The 21080-nt window shown below is 36.6% G+C and overlaps 1 protein-coding gene across 2 annotated transcripts in view; it reads left to right on the top strand.

The window, feature by feature from the left end:
* Positions 1-21080, top strand: part of Ric1 (RIC1 partner of RAB6A GEF complex) — a 104760-nt gene that overhangs the window by 15868 nt on the left and 67812 nt on the right. For both annotated transcript variants that reach the window (XM_085693771.2, XM_085693770.2), the window contains exons 2-3: positions 708-815; positions 13555-13634. In XM_085693771.2, coding sequence (XP_085549897.2) covers positions 708-815; positions 13555-13634 — 188 coding nt within the window. The remainder of the gene's footprint in view (positions 1-707; positions 816-13554; positions 13635-21080) is intronic.

The following is a 21080-nucleotide window of genomic DNA, read 5'->3' as shown; positions in this document are numbered from 1 at the left end:
ATAGTGCCTCATTGCCATGTTCCTCAGGTGAGAAAGCTTGGAGTTTCTCGTTACTAAGTGTAATAATAGGTGTAGAATTTTTGTTGCTGTTCATTAGCAAGTTGGAGTTCAATGAAGAGATGTTATATGTGTTAAAATGCTTTATTTTAGCCTTTATTGATATCATATTTTTTTCCTTCTTAATCTATTTAGTTGACTTTTGAATGTTGAACCAGCCTTACATGCCTAGATATAGTCCATTTGGTCCTGGTGTATAATTCTTTGTTGTATTTAATTTGCTGATATTTTGTTGAATTTTTGCATCCAAGTTCATGAGCAATTTTGGTTTGTTGGTTTTGGTTTTCATATGGTAGTTTTGTTTGCTTTTAGTAGGATAATGTTGGTCTCACAAAATGAATTTAAAAGACCTCTTATCTACTGTGTCACTTCTGTGTTAGGGAAGGATGTAGAGACCTGATACAATTTATTTAAATATTTGACTTAATTCATCTGTGAATATATGTGGGCATGTTTCAATTTTGGAAAGTTACTAATTATTGATTCTGTTTAGCTTATTCAATAAATGTATGTGTGACTAACATTTTTTCATAATTTGTGTAAAACACTGTAAAAATATTTCCAGTGTATTCTATAAGTAATGTTTAAATTTTGTTTGTATCTCTTTCTATGATATGCATGTAAAATAAAATACAACTGTTCTCTTCCAGCCTAGTGTGTTAATCGTAACATACAAGGAACCAGCTAAGTCATCTGCTCAGTTTGGATCTTACAAACAAGCTGAATGGAGGCCAGATAGCACCATGATGGCAGTGTCAGTAAGTACATCTTTCAGACTTAATATTATTTGCTTAAGAAGTCATTTAAATGAATGCAAAGTTGCATTTAAATGAGATTTTCTAGTATTTCATTTAGTCTTTAACACTGTGTGTGTGTGTGTGTGTGTTTGTGTGTGTGTGAGGGAGGGAGGGAGAGAGAGAAAAAAGCTGTACTGATTTCTATTTGGGCCTGTGCTAGCCTACTCTCTCTTCTTACATTGGCTGTGTCGTCATTGTTAACTTCACTACATTCTGCCTTCCCTGAACAGTACTTTGTCCCTTTCTTTGTAATCTTCTGAACCACCCCTCCCCCAGCCTATAGATAATGTACTTACGTTAGAGAAATAAGAAAATAAATTTAAGGAACTTGGGTTTTATTTACTGTACCCTCTTCTCCATCATAGAGATCAAACTAGAGCCTTGTGTGTGCTAGGCAAGTGTTCACCCACTGAATTACACCACTATCCTCTTACTGTTCTCTAACTATTACATTAGCTCACCTGCCTGCCTGTTTCCACTCTCTTTCTAGTCTGGTATTTTTTTGACTGGGCTGCTCATCTGAAAATACTCCAGGTGACCAAAATTGTAGTACCAAGTAGTTTTGTATTTCTTGTAGCAGAGCTGGTAGGCTTCACAACCACATAAAAAAATCCTGCCTGTTATATATAGTTCATAAACTACATTTAGGTTTTACTGATTTAAATGATCAATGCAAATAAAAAATGCTCATATATTTATGTATTGTCTGGGCTTCTTGAAGCATCAACAGCAGATTTGAGTTGAGTAGTTCTGACAGCAACCATATATGATGTTCTCGGTGCTTTCCTCTTTGGTTCAGAACACTATCAACTATTGTAACACAGTTATAACTACATTGCATAGCAAGTGCTGCACATACTGTGACATTTTATATTATGTTTATTACTAGTACATACTTTCATCAAAAGAACAGAAGTGCCATGTGGTGGTGACCCATGCCTTTTATCCCACTACTTGTGAGGCAGAAGCAGGCAGATCTCTGTAAGTTCAAAGCCAACATGGTCTACAGAGTGAGTTCCAGGACAGCCAAAGCTGTTACACACAGAAACCTTGTCTCGAAAAACAAACAGAAGAGAAAATTGTCATGCTTTTAAAGCATTCAAGTCTAGATTTTTTTTATTGTTGAATTAGGTGGCAAATGTGTATTATATAGTAAACTCCAAAAGAGTATAAGTGTCACTACAAAGCTAAATACTCATTATTTTAGTTCTAATTCATTGGTAGGAATAGAAAAATAGAAAGTTTAAAATACTATTTATTATATTAGAATTTGAAAGTATATTTGAAGAAAATTGATCAATTCTTTAACCATTTTTTTTAGTTTTACCTATCTGTCTGTCTGTCTGTCTATCTATCTATCTATATGGTATTTTGTCTGTATGCCATGTGTATTCCTGGTGCCTATTGGAGGTCAGAAGTAGACACTGGATCCTCTGAAACTGGAGTTATAAATGGTTGTAATCCATGATATAGTACTGGGAATGGAACTTGGGGCCCTACAAGAGCAGCAAGTGCCCTTAATCACTGAGCCATCTCTCCAGCCCTAATTGCTCAGTTATTGATGAGTTATCACGTGGTTCTGTACTGCTCTGTTGTAGTTTATTTGCAGGGCCAGTGCTGAGTATGAGAAAGCTGATACTCTGTATGCATAGCCCGTGGAGAGTAACTCTAGATTCATAAAATACTCAAAGAAATTAGAAAACTAATTCTGTACAAACTGAAGTAGATTCCACTAAGATGAGTATAAATCGAAAGCAGAAATAACATACAAAACAGAAAAAGATGTAGTTGGACAAATTCCAAAGCTTTCGAAAATATCAGACTTTTAAAGTCTATGATTGTTTTAAGTTTTTATTCGAGATTAAAGCAGAATGTCTTGACTTCGTTGCCCGAAAAGTGTTTGTGGCTTAGTGTGGTGGATTTGCTGGTAACTTTTTTAACTTTAGGTTGAAATGAACATTTTCTGAATTTAAAGAATTACTTTCTGCTTTTTACTAGGCGATGAACGGCTATGTTTGTGTGTGCTGGGATCAAACCCAGGGAAACACACAAGCTTCATGCATTTCGTCCCATGTGACAGAGGGTTTCTGTTGCTTTGATAAAACACTAGGACCAAAGGTATATTGGAGAGGAAAGGGTTTGTTTCAGCTAAATACTCTCAGGTCACACTTCATCACTGAGGGAAGTGAGGGCAGGAACCTGAGGCAGAAACTGAACCAGAAGTCAGGGCAGAGTGCTGCTTACTGCTTGCTCCTTATGTCTTGCTCAGTCTACTTTTTTATAGCGCCCAGGATCACCAGCCCAGGGTTGTCCTGGCCTGTAGTCGGCCTTCCCAGTCAATCGCTAATTAAGACAATGTGCTGCGGACTTTGCTTGTAGTCTAGTTTCAGGGAGACATTTTTTAGTTGACAGTCCTCCTTCCCAGATGACTAAGCTTGTGTCAAGTTGATGTAAAACTAGCCAAGATACCATGTAAACCAAGGTAATGGCTTTTACCTGTTTCCCCTTGCTTCTGAGCCTTCTGACAGACTTTGGTGTGGCATGCTTATACCTTTCTCTCCAAACTGTAAATGGCAAATTCTCTGTACTATGGCAGTTGTCTCCTGACCTATTTACCTTACCACACCAGAATAACAACAGCAGCAGGCCCATGGTTTCTTTTTGATTACTTTGCATATTTAAGCCTGTTAATTTAATGGTTTTGGTTAAGAATGTCAATATTTGAACTTGCTCAGTGATAATTTTTGACATATCCTTTATTTCTTGTAGTTGTGCATCAGAGTTTTAAATTTTAGTGGCTATTGTATTGTGGTAACTCTGGTTTTTTCATTTTGTTTTTTGTTTATTTGTTTGTTTGTTTTGAGAAGGGTTTCACTGTTTAGCTCTGGCTGTCCTGGAACTTGCTCTGTAGGCCAGGGTAGCCTTGAACTCACAGAGAGATCTGCCTGCCTCTGCCTTCCAACTGCTGGGATTAAGGGCATGTGCCACTACTGCCTGGTATATTGTGGTAACTCTAAAACACAATTTCTTCCCGTTTTCAGAGGTTGGGTTTTGCTTCTTATTTGCTAAATTTTTCCTCATATATGTATGTGAAGTATTTATGTGTCTGCATTTACTGTAGTTTCTCTTCTCTTGGCAGCCTGCTACCTAAACTTTCTTTAAGTCTTACAAGGAGAGGTATGAGGGAATAGGTTTAGTCTCTAAAAAATAGCCCTCTTGGCTGAGAAACCACCTCAGTACCTGAGAATACACCCCTTCTTCTCCGTGGTGAGCAGAAGCAACAGTCAACACCTGCAATCCAGTGGTGGGGTACAAATATTGATACCTTACTCCAGTCAGACACACTTGATAGAGGTGGCCAAATATTGATAGGTAAATTGATAAAATTGACCAGTTCCATCAAGTTCTTTCCTGAGTGTTGCAAGTGTTCCACTTAGATTGAGAATTTGATATCATTGTTTGAGCTCAGATTTGTAAGAAGAAACCAAACAAGCCATTTTGAATAAAAGTTCCATTTTGAATAAGGGTCAAATAAAGTTTAAGTGCCCAAGACCTCTGCAGACCTGCCTGGTAACTGACAATACTGACAATCCGTCAACAAGATGAAATATGAATGGCAGGTAAGCTTCCCGTCAAACTTGAGTCAATTAGCCAATAAAAACATGGTAAGAGTAATACATAGAAAAATATTTCTAGGAAAGTCCTCAATCCCTGAATCCTGATTGTTGAAAAGTGTAGCTAACTTGGCATAGATGTTTGTAGTTTTTAGCCTAAAAACAATATAACATTCTTCTTGAGTCACAGTTCAGCTCCTGAGTCTTCTTTGGCCCTGATTGATCAGCAGCAGCTTGATTACAATAGATTTTTGTCATCTGCATTGTGATGTGGGATTCCCCTCTGTATGCTGTGAATACCACTGGTTAATAAAGAAGCTGCTTTGGGCCTATTGAAGTACAGAATAGGGCAAGGTGGGAATTCCAAGCAGATAGAGGAGGAAAGAACAGGTGGCGTCCAAGAATAAGCCATGTAGCCTCCACAGGAGACAGATGCCGGAATGGAACCTTACTAGTAGGCCACAACCACATGGTGATACACAGATTAATAAAAATGGGTTAATTTAAGATATAAGAGCTAACCAATAAGAAACATGAGCTAATAGGCCAAGCACTGTTGTAATAATACAGTTTCTGTGTGATTATTTCAGGTCTAGATGCCTGGGAAATGAACAAGCAGTCTCCGCCAACAGCATTAATTTACCGTGTGAGTTGTGTTGGCTCCCAGCAGACCCCATAGCATTGCCAAGTTCACCTATTAAGGTGAATGGATTTTTAGAATTTCCTGTGCATTCTCATGATGTAACCCTTGAGTGCAGTGGTTCTCAACCTTCCTAATACTGTGACTCTTTGATACAGTTCCTCATATTGTGGTGACTTTCAATCATAAAATTATTTCATTGCTACTTCATAACTGTAATTTTGCTACTATTATAAATCACAATGTAAATATCTGATATGCGACCCCCAGAGGGGTGGCAACACTGGAACAGTGGCTCTCCACTAGTCTAATGAAGTTTTGATATTTCTGCTACTAATCATAGTTGAAATTTATGAGGAAGTTCCAGGAGTAGAATGCTCTTTAGAGTATATAAAAGGTAAATTATGTACAGTTTCTGCCAAAGAAATGGTAGAGTCAGTTTTATAAATACATGAAAATGTTTTCCCTATCCTAAGAGGGGTCAAGGCACCTTGCCCTATGGAAGGTCGAAGGCCCTCCGCACTACATCTAGGCTGAGCAAGGTATACATCCAAAGAGGATAGGATCTCAAAAAGCCAGTACATGCAGTAGAGACAAATCCCAGTGCCTTGACCAGTGACCCCTCAGTTTGCCCCAACTGTCAACCACATTCAGAGGGACTAGCTTGGTCCTATGCTTGTTTCTTTCCAGCCCAGCTGGAGTTGGTGAGCTCCCATTAGCTCAAGTAGACTGCTTCAGTGGATAAACCCCTCATGATATTGATCTCTTTGCTCATATTCTCATTCCTTCTACTCTTCAACTGGACCTTGGGAGCTCAGTCCAGTGCTCCAATGTGGGACTCTGCCTCTGTTCCCATTTGTTGCTGGACAAAGGTTCTGTGGTGATATTTAAGATAACCATTAAGACAGGGCAATGTCAGTTTGGGCACTCTCCCTACTATTGCCTAGGGTCTTAGCTGGGGTCATCCTTGTGGATTCCTGGGAATTTCTCTAGAGCCACGCTTCTTGACAACCCCATAATTGCTCCCCCAATCAAGATATCTTTCTCTTTACTCTCATATCTGTACCCCCTCCATCTCGACCGTCCCATTCCCTCGAGTTCTCCTCAACCTTTCCTTTCTCCCCTCATCTTCTGCCTCTCTGCCCCCTCACTCCCATGCTCCCAATCCTGTCAGGCAACCCTGTCTATCTCCAACCTCCAGGTGAGTCCATTATGTTTTTCTTTGGGTTCACCTTTTTACTTAACTTCTCTAGGAGCCTGAACTATAGGCTCAGTGTCCTTTGTTTATAGCTAGTATCCACTTATGAGTGAGTACATACCATATTTGGACTTGGGTTACCTCACTCAGGATAGTGTTTTCTAATTCTGTCCATTTGCATTTTTTTTCTGCTGAGTTGTACTCTAATGTGTAAATGTGCCACACTTTCTTTATTCATTCTTTGATTGAGGGTCATCTAGGTTGTTTCCAGGTTCTGGCTACTACAAATAATGCTGCTATGAACATAGTTGAGCAAATGTTTTTGTAGTATGACTGAGCATCTTTTTGGTGTATTCCCAAGAGTGATACTACTGGATCCTGAGGTAGGTTGATTCCCAATTTTCTGAGAAAATGCCATACTGATTTCCAAAGTGGTTGTACAAGTTTACATTCCCACTAGCAATGGATGAGTGTTCCCCTTACTTCACATCCTCTCCAGCATAAGCTATCTTTAGTGTTTTTGATCTTAGCCATTCTGACAGGTATAAATGGTGTCTCAGAGTTATTTTGTTTTGCATTTCCCTGATAACAAGGAAGTTGAACATTTCCTTAAGTACCTTTTGGCTATTTGAAATTCTTCTGTTGAGAATTCTCTGTTTAGTTCAGTACCCCATTTTTTTTAATTGGGTTATTTAGAATTTTACTGTCTAATTTCTTGAGTTCTTTATATATTTTGGAGATCAGTCCTTTGTCTGATGTGTGGTTGTGAAGATCTTTTTCCATTCAGCAGGCTGCCTTTTTGTTTTATTGACTGTCCTTTGCTTTACAGAAGCTTTTCAGTTTCAGGAGGTCCCATTTATTTATTGTTGATCTCAGTATCTGTGCTATTTAGGAAGTGGTCTACTGTGCCTGTTCGTTGAAGGCTACTTCCCACTTTCTCTTCTATCAGGTTCACTGTGGTCAGATTTATATTGAGGCCTTCAATCCATTTGGACTTGAGTTTCATGCATGGTGAAAGATATGGATCTATTTTCATTCTTCTACATGTTGACTTCCAGTTATGCCAGCACCATTTGTTGAAGATGCTTTCTTTTTTTCCATTGAATGATTTTAATTTCTTTGTCAAAAATTAGGTGTTCATAGGTGTGGGGATTAATATCCGGGTCTTCAGTTTGATTCCATTGGTCAACGTCTCTGTTTTTATGCCAATACCAAGATGATTTTATTACTGTAACTCTGTAATAGAGCTTGGTGTCAGGGATGGTAATGCCTCTGGAAGTTCCTTTATTGTACAAGATTGTTTTGGCTGTTCTGGTTTTTTTTTTCCCATTTGAAGTTGATTATTGTTCTTTCAAGGTCTGTGAAGAATTGTGTTGGGATTTTGATGGGGATTGTATTGAATCTATAGATTGCTTTTGGTAGGATTGCCATTTTTACTATGTTGATCCTTCCTATCCAAGAGCATAGGAGATCTTTCCATTTTCTGGTATCTTCTTCAGTTTCTTTCTTCAAAGATTTAAAGTTCTTGTCAAAGAGGTCTTTAACTTCCTTTGTTAGTGTTACCCCAAGATGTTTTATGTTATTTGTGGCTATTGTGAAAGGTGATGTTTCTCTGATTTTCCTCTCAGCTTCTTTATCATTTCTGTAAAGGAGGGCTACTGATTTTTTTTAAGTTTTTTTTTGTTTTTTGTTTTTTTTTTAATTCTGTCACATCGCTGAAAGTATTTATCCCTTGATCTCCTTTTGTTGTCTTATTGCTATTGCTAAAACTTCAAGAACTAGGTTGAAGAGATGTGGAGAGAGTAGACAGCCTTGTCTTGTTCCTGATTTTAGTGGAATCTCTTTGGGTTTCTCTATTTAATTTGATGTTAACTGTCTGCTTACTGTATATTGCTTTTATTATATTTAGATATAATCCTTGTATCCCTGATCTCTTCAAGGCCTTTCTCATGAAGGTCTGTTGGATTTTGTCAAATGCTTTTTCAGCATCTAATGAAATGATCATATGGTTTTTAAATTTCTGTTTATTTATATGATGGATTACACTGATAGATTTTCATATGTTGAACCAGCCCTGCGACTGAACTTAGGAATTTGAATTTTTATATCAAAATAAGTCTACTGGTTATTCAAAAAAGTAAAAAAGGAAAAATAAATGAAATCCAACTAAACACTGGGTAAATTTTCTATAAAAACCCTATAGGTTTTCGTATGTTGAACCAGCCCTACATCTCTGGGATAAAGCCTACTTGATCATGATGGGTGATTTTTTTTTTTTAAATGTGTTCTTCGATTAGGCTTGCCAGTATTTTGTTGAGAATTTTTGCATGCATGTTCATGAGTGAGATTGGTCTATAATTCTCTTTCTTGGTTGAGTCTTTGTGTGGTTTTGGTATCAGGGTAACTGTAGCCTCATAAAAAGAGTTTAGCAATGTTCCTTCTGTTTCTATTATGTGGAAAACTGAGGAATATAGGTATTAGCTCTTCTTGGATGTTCTGTTAAATTCTGCACTAAAACCATCTGGCCCTGGGCTTTTTTTGGTTGGGAGGTTTTTGATGGCAGCTTCTATTTCCTTTCAGTTTATATGTCTATTTAAATTACTCACCTGATCTTGATTTAATTTTGGTATATGGTATCTATCTAAAAAAAATTGTTCATTTCTTTTACATTTTCCAATTTTGTGGAGTTCTGGTTTTTGTAGTAAGACCTAGTGATTCTCTGAATTTTCTCAGTGCCTATTGTTATGTCCCCCTTTTCATTTCTGAGTTTGTTAATTTGTTTGTTCTTTCTCTGCTTTTTGATTAGTTTGTTTGTTTTAATTAGTATTTAATTACATAATTTTCCCCCTTTTCTCCCTCTAACCCTTCCATTACACACACAAAAATTCTTGGCTTTTTTTTTACCTTTAATTATTATTGTTTATGTGTATCTCTATAAATATAGAAATAAATTTTATGATAGCAGTTCACCGTGTGTGTATGTGTGTGTGTGTGTGTGTGTGTGTGTCTGTGTGTGTGTGTACGTACATATCATGTTTTCTGTTGATCTACTTTCCCCCTCATTTTTTCTATGCTTTAAAGTGGCTATTTTCATCAGATTGATTGCTCAAATTACCAAACCTGCCCTGTCTGCAAAATTCAATATGATCTCCATTGGGATATTAAGTTGTAGTTGTGTTTATTTTAACTTCATATTTTGGCAGTGGTGGGAAGATGGATTTCGAGACAGTTTCTCTGTAATAACTCTGACTGTGGCTGTCCTGAAAATCACTTTGTAGACCAGGCTGACCTCAAACTCAACATAGATCCACCTGCCTCTGCCTCCTTAGTGCTGAGATTAAAGGCATACACCACCACTGCTCAACTTAACTTTAAAATTTTTATCTATTTACACTATTTTATATAACATTTAAATTTCCAGTGAAAATTTTTTTCTCTTGTCTTTTTTTTTTCCTTTCTTGAGCATGTTACCTTGAAGTTCTTGTCTAATTCTAGTATCCTGATCCTTTGCTTTCCCTTTGCTTTTATTTGTAAGTCTGTGATCTTGCATTTTAATGTCTAAGAGTTTGTATTTTATTGCGAACACTGCAAATGAACTATAGAAAGTTACAGTAGTTATCGTGATACAGACTCAGAAAGATAAAATCAAATGTTTCTTCTCATTTGTGGAACCTCGATTTAAACATGTCTCTGTGTGAAAGGAACTATGAAGGAAAGATCTTAAGGAAGTAGGGAAGGACAGAAGAAGGAATAATGGGACAAGTGTGACTTCAGAGTAGAAGAGGAGCAGTTGGGTCGGAAGGGATCCTGCAGGAGGGGCCAGTGAAAGTCGAAAGGGACATGGGGAAAGTGGGACAAGTAAGAACCATGCATATATACATGAAGGGGTTTTAGGAGGCCCATTACTTTGTTTGCTACTTTAAGAAAAATAGAGCCTGTTTTTGTTTTTAAATGTGGGTTCATACTTGCTATCACACCAAGGTCTGAGGACAATTTGTAGGCCTTGGGGGTGGACTGTGGTTGTGAAAGTTGACAGCAAGCTTCTTTATCCACTTCATCAATCTTTCTGATTCATCGAGTGGTTTTGAGAACTCCGTTAGAATCACAGTCAGTGAAGAACCACATCTTAGAATCACTGCCAAACAAGATGACCTGAGTTTTACCCGTAGTACCCACATGGGATTAGGTGGACGGAGAGGACCAGCTTCCGTAGGTTGTCTTCTGGTCTCTACATATAGGTTGTGGTACTTGTATATGCACACATATACACCAATCCAAACAAAAACACCTGAGCAAAATAAAGTAATTTTTTAATCAAGTAAAGGAAATAAAGATTCAATTAAATTTAATAGAAATGTTAGCATCATTTGAGGACTTGGTATATTTGTATTAGGCCAAATAAAATTTCAAAATTGAATTATTCCTGTTCTGTCCTTTTACTCCTATTTCATTGTGAATTGTTTGCCATGATTTTTATGATCAAATTTTATTTCTTCACTGTCTAGCCTGTTGATTCTGTGTTGTGTACTTGTAATATCACATGTTTTGGTTTTTATCCCCAGAGTTATATTTTGATATATATATTTTTTTATTTTTCTAACCTTTAGAAGATAAACAAAGTAATTGGGGCCTGGGGAGATGGCTTGGTGGTTAATAGCATCTGTTGTTCTTATAGAGGACCTGGGTTCGGTTCCCAGCACCTGCTTGGTGGCTTACAGCCTTCTGTAAATAGCTCTAGTTCCAGGGGATCTTATGTCTTCTGACCTCTGTGAGCACCAGGCACACATGTAATACACACATGTACAGATAGGCAAAACGCTCATAAAATAAAATTCTAAAAAAAAAATTAAAAGAATACTGTAACTATGAATGCCTTTTTGTGTTCATTTCAGCTACTTGTGTTCTGGATTGTTTTGTTAGGTTAGTTTTCTTCTGAGTTCTGTTTGCTAGTGTCCTACTTCTCTCTTTATGTAGTAATCATTTTATTGGGTGTAGATGATGCTAGGTGGTGTGATTTAACTTTGTTAAGTGTGGAACTTTTGCAGTCCTGGAAGTCTTTCTGGGATGCAGTTATTTGGATTGCCTTGCTTTGTGCTTACTTTTGAGGATTCTTAATTTATCAAGGCATGAATCCTTTCTAGGATTCTTGTACAAAGATCTGAGGATGACCTTCCTAAGTAGTCCACTGTCGTAGGTGATACCTTTATAATATACATGCTGGTTTAGTTTAGCAGCCCATACAATAAAATGTCTCTCTGTAGTTAGCTCATTTACAGTCAAAAAATTTAAAGATAACATAATAATATACATAATCCAGATTCTCTGTGAATTTTTCATGTTTATGTGGCTCGTGTTTTTACTCTTTTTAATTTATGACTGTACTGTCTCTTTAAAGACTTTACTCCTTTCTTTTTAAACCATTTACATATTTTTCAACTCTCTCTACTCTTTTTTCTTTTTTCTTTTAAGCCTATGTACATTTATCCAACACTATGACACATCTGGATTTGTCCTTATTGCACATCTGTACTAAGAGTGCCTTTTAAAATGCTTAGCACTTCTTAAAACTTAAGCTGTGCTTTTATAATAATATATATGGTGCTTTCTACTTGTCTGCCCAGTCTAAAACTAAATGGTGCTATTACTATGATATATATGGTACTGCCTGCTCACTCAGCACAGTTGCTCAGTACAGTCCTACATGGTGGAACTGCTCACTGCCTCTGAGAACGTGCACAGTGCCCCATCTCTAGGCACACAGTCGGTCCATGTTGTCATTAAGCAAGCTGCAGCAGTCTGCTCACAAACCCCACTCAAATGCTCTGTAGCTAGAACTCCTGCCTGAAAGAACTAGAGTTTGCACTGGCAGGACAGCCCAGCAAGCAGACATTTTAAAATGGTATGGCTTTTTTTTCTTTTCTTTTCTTTCTTTTCTCCCCCCCCCCCCAACCCATGGCTGAGTCAGGAAAACCTGTCTTAAAGGAACTGTGCACACTGCCAGCAAACAGCAAGAAGCTGTGTTAAACTGTATTTTTGTGTCTAGAATTAAGCTCTCTCAGGTTTTTAAGTGGATTTAGTTCACCATGTGGCGCCAATCTGTTGGAGGGAGGGGCTACTTGTTCTTCCCAGCCACTCAGCTAGCTTACACTCAAAATAATCAAACAGAAACTCTATTAATTAAATCACTGCTTGGCCCATTAGCTCTAGCTTCTTATTGGCTAATTCTTACATATTAATTTAACCCATCTCTATTAATCTATGTATTGCCACGAGGCTGTGGCTTACTGGGCAAAATTTACAGTGTCTGTCTCTGGTGGCTCCATGGTGTCCCTCTCTCTGCCTTTCTTCTCCCAGCATTCAGTCCAGTTTTCTCTGCCTACCTATGTTCTGCCCTATCAACAGGCCACTGCAGTTTCTTTAATCATTAATATTAATCACAATACACAGAGGGAACTCCCACAATTCCTGACAACTCAGCCCCAAAATAATCACCCAGAAATCATATTATTTGCAATACTGTTTGGCCAATAGCTTAAGCATATTTCTGGGTAACTCTTGTATCTTAGGTTAATCCATCTATATTAATCCTTTATCGCCACATGACTGTGGCTTATCAGGTAAAGTTTTGCCCAGCATCTGTTTCTGGTAGGGTTACATAATATTTAGTTACTTTGGATATTTAGATGTTCAGATTTGAACTTCATATGTTTATATTTTGATAATTAGGGATTGACTTTACTTAGCTGATGTTTAGATTTTGAAATTTTAAGATTTGCTCTTTTTCCTGGTGTCTCACAATATATTTTATAGGAAGAAATTTAATTATATAAATTATGCTGTTTTGAAGTAAATGATAAAGTTTACTTGGATACAATCAGGAATTTTATACTTTTATTATTTGGTAGTCTTGCTTTTTAAACTTTGAATTATTTGCCCCACTTTTGTAGAGTTCAGAAAGTGCTGTGCATTTTTCACAGTACTCATCTGCTGAGTAATAAATTGTATTAGAATGTCCATGTCCTTAATATTCCACAAACTATTGATTTCAGTTGCATAGTTCATAAAATATTCTTAAAATTTACTAAACATATTTTATTGTAGATTATATTAAAAGTCATTTTGCATATATAAAGCGACTATAATTCTGCAAAGATAAAGATTTCTTTTTATAGTTGTGGTATGTACAATAATAGCCTAGAGTGACAGTTATAACATTCTAATGCATGGTTAATACAATTTCTCTTTCAGACAGCAAATGGCTACATCTTGTTTTTTCATATTACATCTTCAAGAGGGGACAAATACCTTTATGAACCAGTGTATCCCAAGTAAGTTTCTTGGCTTCCATTCTTCCAAGGCATGTTTTCTGAACTTAATATTTATTTTTAAAGAATGTCATTTGGAGTTGTCTAAAGTCAGTAAGAAGTTGCATTTCTAAAGTGATGCTCCAGAAATTACCAGTCTTTAAACTGTCTTTTTTTTTTAAATTTAAAAACTATGGAAATAAATAAGTCAATACTGAGGGTTGTGTTATATCCTTTCTCAGACACTCAGAATTACTACTAATATACTCTAAGTCAGATATTCTCTAGATTTTGTTAAAACTAGAGAGCTGAGAGATAAGAGGTGAACTCTTAGTCACTTAGAGGTTCTTTTGCCTGTGTTTGTATATATGCACATGAGAAAAATCCACACAGATAACAATTACCTCCTGGTTAAACTTTGGGGGACATGGACTTTTGCTCTTTAAATCATTAAGTTGTGCCATTATGTTTTGCACATTTCCTCTATGGCATGCTTTATTTTTTTAATAAATAGATATACTTTTAAAGTACATCTTTTTTTCTCGGGGCAAACCACTCCTGTGTCAAAAGTTTGCTTGATGTTACATGAAAGACTTGCCAATTAAGAGGATTTTTTAAAGCCATAAAAATACATTATTTGTACATTATTATTAAATGTAAATAACACATTAATTATATATCATAATTATATAAATGATATAATATATTAAACCAGTATATTAGAAGATATATCTTTAAAATATGGACATAGCATTTGTAATTTAAAATTATAAGCATAATTTTAATATTTGATAATGATATTTTATAATATAATAAAAATAATAGAATTAGTAAAAATGGTAATGATAAATATATAGTTTGTATAAAATATTCTATATCTTAGATATATTAATCATGGATAGAACATATATTAAAATTATATACATACATACATACATACATACATACATACACATACCCACACATACTCATACTTGAAAGACCTTACTGAAGAAGACTAAACCCAATTATGCAAAGAAAAGTAGTGTAATGCTATCAGGATTGTCCCAATTACTAGTTGCACTGATCTGTTTATAATTGTTTGTATTAGACAAATGCCACAGTAAACCAGTTGTATTAGCATAATGTTGTCCCGATTTCACATTTAGTTTGCACATTATTTCACCCCTATAGATAAGTTTCTTCTGGTGTGATCAGATACTGCATTTTTAGGCTGGAAAGATGACTCAGTTGGTGAAGACCCAATATCAGCCCCCAGAATCCACATAAGAGTGCTAGGCATGGTAGCATGTGTTTGTCATCCCAGGACTGGGAAAGCTGAAACAAGCAGAGCTTGCTAGCGCTTGCTGGCTAGCCAGCCTAAGCTATTGGCTCCTCTGACCTACACACTTTGACACACAGAAGGTGGTAACATTTTGGGCTTTTCATCATTTCTATAAAGCAATTTCTGCCTAGCTTATTTCCCATTTAGCTTCACTGAACTTTTCAAAGTTCTCATTCTAACTAAAATAGCTTAAGAAAAGTTTTATATAATAGAATTAGGGAAATATGATCTTTAGAGTTTCTATTGTTATGATAAAACACCATACTCAAAAGCAACTTGGGGAGAAAAAGGTTTATTTCCATTTTATGTTCCAGTTACAGTCCGTCATGAAGGTGAGTCAGGGCAGGAGCTGAGGCAGAGCTTCAGAATGCTGCTTGCTCTACTGGCTTGCTTCTCATGGCCTGCCAACCTGGTTGGTTGGTTGGTTGGTTGGTTGGTTGGTTGGTTGGTTTTTTTATATCATTCAGGACCACCTTCCTACAGGTTGCATCGTCCCACATCAGTCATCAACATGAAAATGCAAACAACCATCATGGACAGCCAGGATGTCTGCTGCTAGTGTCCCTAGACATGACAGGGAAAATACATCCATGAATTCTCAACAGTAATGACAATACCAGTTGATATGCCAAAGTAGATGGGGAAATTTCCATAAGATCTACCCCTACATGAGTAACTACAAGTGGTCAGTGACTGCTGGAAAGGGGAAAATGTCCATCCCTAAGTGGTCAGTTTTGGACATTGTATATATACCATGTGTGTGTTTATATAAGTAACAATAATAGTTAAGAGGCTGTAAATTTGGTAAGGGGTGGGCCATGGGAGGAGTTGGTAGGGGGAAGGGAGTAGCAGGAGTGATGCTGACATAGTTCTCATGTATGAGTATCTCCAAAAGTGTTTTAAAAGTAAAAAAAAAAAATTAAAATAAAATACACAGAAAACCTTTTTACTTTTCTAGACTGTTACCTGTAGTAACTAACTAGTCTATGAATTGTTGGACTACAGTTCTGTTGACTATAGTAAGCCTGCTATGTATTTGTGTACTTCAGTCTTTCTAGAATTACTTACTTCAGTAAGTTTTCTGAAGAAACCATTTGTAAAACAAAAAACAAATAGTAGCTAAAGTACCCTTTCTTTTGGTTAGGAGTTTATGATTTTAAGACCTGAGAAGGTGTGATCATATAATGGTTCAAAGAGAGTGAGGAAAGTGGTTTTGGCCGTGTTACCACATGTATCATTGGAAACACTTATGTATTTGAGATACTTGTGCAAACTGCTGCACAGAAAAGCCACCCATTATCACACACCGATGCAGTCACAGACAAGAGCCAGGGTTCAGGCATAGTGTTACAGTTCCAAAGTCCATGTTCCTTAGCCTCTGATGCTACATTCTTCAGCCCTGTGTGTGCCTCATCCTACATTCTCCTACTGCTTAAGACTTGGGGAATAAGGAATAGAAAACAAGGACGAATGAGAAAGGTTTGTAATAGTCCCAAAGATAGGCAGCATGATAAAGGCCAGCAGTTAATTGTCTCTTCTGCAATTACAGAAGCAGCACTGTCTCTTGTTTCTTCTCTCTACATCTTCGGAGTTCATCAAATAAGCCTTATTTCTAGAGCATCTCAGCTTTCCTGTATTACATGACAGCATCTTAACCCCAGACTACACGTCATTTTCCATTACACTCCACCTGAGCCCACAGGCCAGATGCCTCCATGATCTTTTGTAGTTTCCACCTAAAATTTCTAGCATTCTGGTAGATGAAGGAAGTCAGTTTTTTAAAATAACTCCTTTCATTTCAAATGTCAATTATTCTGTAAAATTCTGTTTATCTTTTGTATCTTTGTGAATTCCACCCTGTATTAAAATATCTCTTTATCTTTGCCAATATGTCAATATGTAGACAGGGTGAAAGCTTTAATTTTCTTTTTCATTTTAAGATTCATAGTGAAATCTGTGATGGAAACATTGCTGAGGATAAATTAGAAATAATGTCTAACTTTGAATTTTGTTTACTTAACTGTATTTAATATGAGTTTAGGAAATTTTAAAATAGGTTTCCTTATTTCTTCATAATGAAAATAATTTCAACAAATTAGCTCTCATGTACTCTTTTTTGGGTTCTTTTGTAGTTATAAATTTCTTTGGTTTTTGGCTTCTTTTGTTTGAGCCAGGATCTCTATGTAGTCCTGTCTGTCTCGAACCCACTGTATGGAACTAGCTATCGATATTTATTTATTTATTTATTTATTCATTCATTCATTCATTCATTCATTTATTGGTTTTTCAAGACAGGGTTTCTCTGTGTAACAGAGCCCAGGCTGTCCTGGAACTCACTCTGTAGACCAGGCTGGCCTTGAACTCAGAGATCCACCTGTCTTCTGTGTAGCACAAATAATAAAACCTGACAATCAGAAAAGCAAAACAGACAAGCCACTAGAGAGATCCTACCTTTACCAAGGCTCAGACAAACGGGTCATCCATCAACCTCTATCTCTACCCTCCACTGAGTTCCTGTCTTTTTCCCTTTATATTCCTCTCTCTACCTAGCCATACCGCTCATGCCTCCACCTCCCTAGTGTTTAGGATTAAAGGCGTGTGACCCCAAGTGCTGGAATCACCTTCATGTGAGCTCTGATTCTCTTTTAGACAGATTCTGTCTTGGGTAGCCCAGGGTGGCCTTGAACTCACAGAGATCCAGGTGCCTCAGTTTCCCAAGTCTTGGGATTGATGGTGTGTAGCACCACTCCTTGTATGCCCACCTATGCCTTACTAGCATGACTACTTTGCCCTCTGATCTTCAGGCAAGCTTTATTTATTAAAACAGAAATATAATGCCACTGTATCTCTGCCTCCCGAGTGAGTGCTGGGATTAAAGGCAGTGCCACCACTCTCATGTACTCTTAAGTGTACTCTTGAGAGCAGCATTCTCCTGTGATCATCTTTCTACCACTGTTAACTTCTGTTTGTTTGTTGTTTGTTTTGAGGTAGGGCTTCGTTGTATTGCCCAGGCTTGCCCTTGAGCTTGTGGACTCAGATGATCCTCCCACTATGCCTGATTTAGCCTTTTTTTTTAATAAACGTTTTATTGAGTCCAGCCTTCACTGGAGTTAGAGATAGGGTTTAGTGCTTTAACCTGCTTGCTTACCATGTACAAGGCCTTGGAATTGATAACCAGCTCTGCAAAAATTTAATAATTACTAAAATTTGGAATGTTTAATTAACTGATATTACAGAAATAGGTATAGTTCTGTAAAAAAAAATGTTTTTTAAAACAATCACTTATCCTCCTTTACCTCTTTCTTTCTAACACATTTTATCAGATATGTGAAACTTCTTACCCGTTTGCTGTCAGTGAGCAGTCCTAGTTGGAAAGAAAAGAAATTGAGGTTAGCTGTTATTGTTAATTTCAACAGTTTATCTCCAAAAATTCACTGTTTTTGGCAGAAGACGCCTATGTTGTGGGCTAGAAATGTCCACTAACTCATTCCTCATGTAGAAGACAAGAGAGGTCAGAATTAGTTATATTCACACTAAAGTTTGCTCAAGATACATTTACAGTCCTGTATCACCATGAGACAAGGATGTGTCTGAGAAGTGCACCCTTAAGGCACTTCATTTGTCTCAGTGTTACAGAGTACACTCCAGGAATGTAGGTGTTACAGCATGCGGGTCTACAACTGCCACAGTCTCAGTTACCAATTTGTACAGCACATTACTGTGCGAAACTGAGCAGTGATATTTGTGCCGTTGTACAGTGATGTTTGTGTATCTGAATATACCTAAAAATAGAAAAGATACCCTTCGGCTTTACATTTTTTATAAGCACAGTTTTGACATCTTTAGATAGCCAACACCAGGAACTCTGACTACACTTCCATACAACTGGCACCTCGGCAGGCTTGTCTATATTAACTTCAGCACCGTCACAAACAAACGTGCAGTGAATGTGTTGTGCTTCCTGTTGACAATGGCTACAGCATCACTGAGCAATGAGAATTTTTCCACTCTAATTTAATTTTATAGGACTACCATTACATATAAATCCACGTTTGATTGAAACAGTTTGATGACATGTGAATATACCTTTTTATTATTGCTAATGAGTCATTGCTGTTAGTTTTTGTTGTTGTTGTTTTTTGTTTGTTTATTTGGTTGGGGTTGGTTTTGTTTTTTTTTTTTTGTTTTTGTTTTTGTTTTTTTGAGACAGGGTTTCTCTATGTAGCTCTGGCTGTCCTAGAACTCATTCTAGACCATGCTGGCATCAAAATCAGATATCTGCCCGCCTCTACCTCCCCAGTGTGTGTCAGCACTGCCCAGTGGTGTTAGGCTTTTAGAGAGAAAATTTCAACTAATTTTTCTTCCTGCCTTCTAGTAGATATCTTGTTTTTGAGAGACTAGGTGGTAGTGGTCTTAAAAATGTTTATCTTTGAGAGTCTCAAAACATCTCTATTTAGTTTGATTTTAGCATATGTCTGTTCTGTAGATTTACATATATAATTTTTAGCTTTTGAACTTTGCATATCTCATGCATTCATTAATGTGTACATTGTGATTGTACTAGCATTTATTAATAGGATGAGATAGAATATTATTACATAATCCTGAGTTCTGAAACTCCTCTTGTCACAGCCACATCCCAAAGGTGCCATCTAAATCGAAATATTGATAGAATTATTAAATGCCTACCTAGCTTATAGGTCCTTGCACATTGTTGTTATTATTAATTATTGTTATTATTACCAAATTAAAGGTCACTTGTAGTTTTTTTTTTTAAAGTCTCCAGGAACTTTGAAAGCTGCTAGCTGCTAGAGATGTAGCAGTGGGGTGTGTGTGTGTGTGTGTGTGAGAGAGAGAGAGACAGAGACAGAGACAGAGACAGACACACAGAGAGAGGCAGGGAAGGGGTTAGCAAAACAGTTTTACTTATAGCTTGCATAATTATAATACATTGTATGTTATGCACACAAATAAAGCAGGGTTAGGGAATGAGAACTGAAACTACAGCTTGAAACTGAATCCTTAGGATCTTCATTGAGAAGGCATCACGTAAAAGGAACTTAAAGAGTTTGAGGGGAACACAACATACACTTAGGGGAATGGTATTTTGGGGTAAGAAAATAATGTAAGTTTTAGGTTCTAACAAAAAAATTATCATTAGTAAGAGGGGATGTTTTTGTGTAGCTAACTATAAAAATGAAATACTACATTATGACTTTTTAAAAGAAATTTAAATTTAAAAAGTATAGATCCAGTTCTCTTCTATTTAGAGAACCACCATGTACTTGAATCAGCTCACTCTCTTATCATTCATACCGCTGACAGTCTAAAAGTCCATTTTAGTCTCCAGTGTGTATTTCCTTTATATCTTTCATTGCCTCCTAATTTGCCTCCTAAGACTTCTTTAGTTTGGTACTTTTAACTTTTTCCTAGATTGTTATTATCTTTTATAATTTACCTTTAAATGATTTAAACATACAATTTGCTTGTCCTCTCCCTATATATTTTCTCATGATTTTCCTTAGGTTTTAGGATTAGTTGTGTTGCTGTGAGTTTTGTGTGTGTGTCTGTGTGTGTACATTTTTTCAGCTCCATTTTACTTATCTGATAAGTGGGACTACTACCATCTAGTCCATAAATTTGTCAGTGGATTTAAATCAGCACTGTCAATTATAATAGTTGCGCAGTGCTTTAGTGTTTTCAAGAGGTGTTTTTTTTTCCCCTGTGTTTTCTTTGCCTTTAACTGCACTGTAAGTAGGTGAGGTCTATATCTGATCATTTCTTGAGTGCCAAGTTTACATCTATGATTAAATCAATTTAAGTGTTTAAGTAGCAGCCTCAAATCCATGATGTTTAAGCTGTACCTGTTGTCTCCTGACGAACCAAACTCGTATGCTATACCAAACTTGACTGCAGTTACTGTAATCCTATACGTAGACCTATGAAGTGGAAAATCACAGATTCTTTGTTTCTCTTCACCTCCTGTATTCGTTCAGTAATCAAATTTCTTTGACTAATTATACTTCTCTAGTGCTTCTAGAATCATTTGTTAACTAGTTTGTCTTCTAGTCTTCCCTGTATAGTGAGATCTACCCTTTAAATTGTTTATCAAAAACAAAAACCCAAAAATGTGATTCTTAAAAGCT

Source organism: Myodes glareolus, chromosome 7 (genome assembly GCF_982192425.1).
Source record: "Myodes glareolus chromosome 7, mMyoGla1.1, whole genome shotgun sequence".
In the NCBI taxonomy this organism is placed as follows: domain Eukaryota; kingdom Metazoa; phylum Chordata; class Mammalia; order Rodentia; family Cricetidae; genus Myodes; species Myodes glareolus.
Note: the sequence above shows the minus strand (reverse complement) of the source record. Positions and strands in the feature narration are given on the sequence as shown.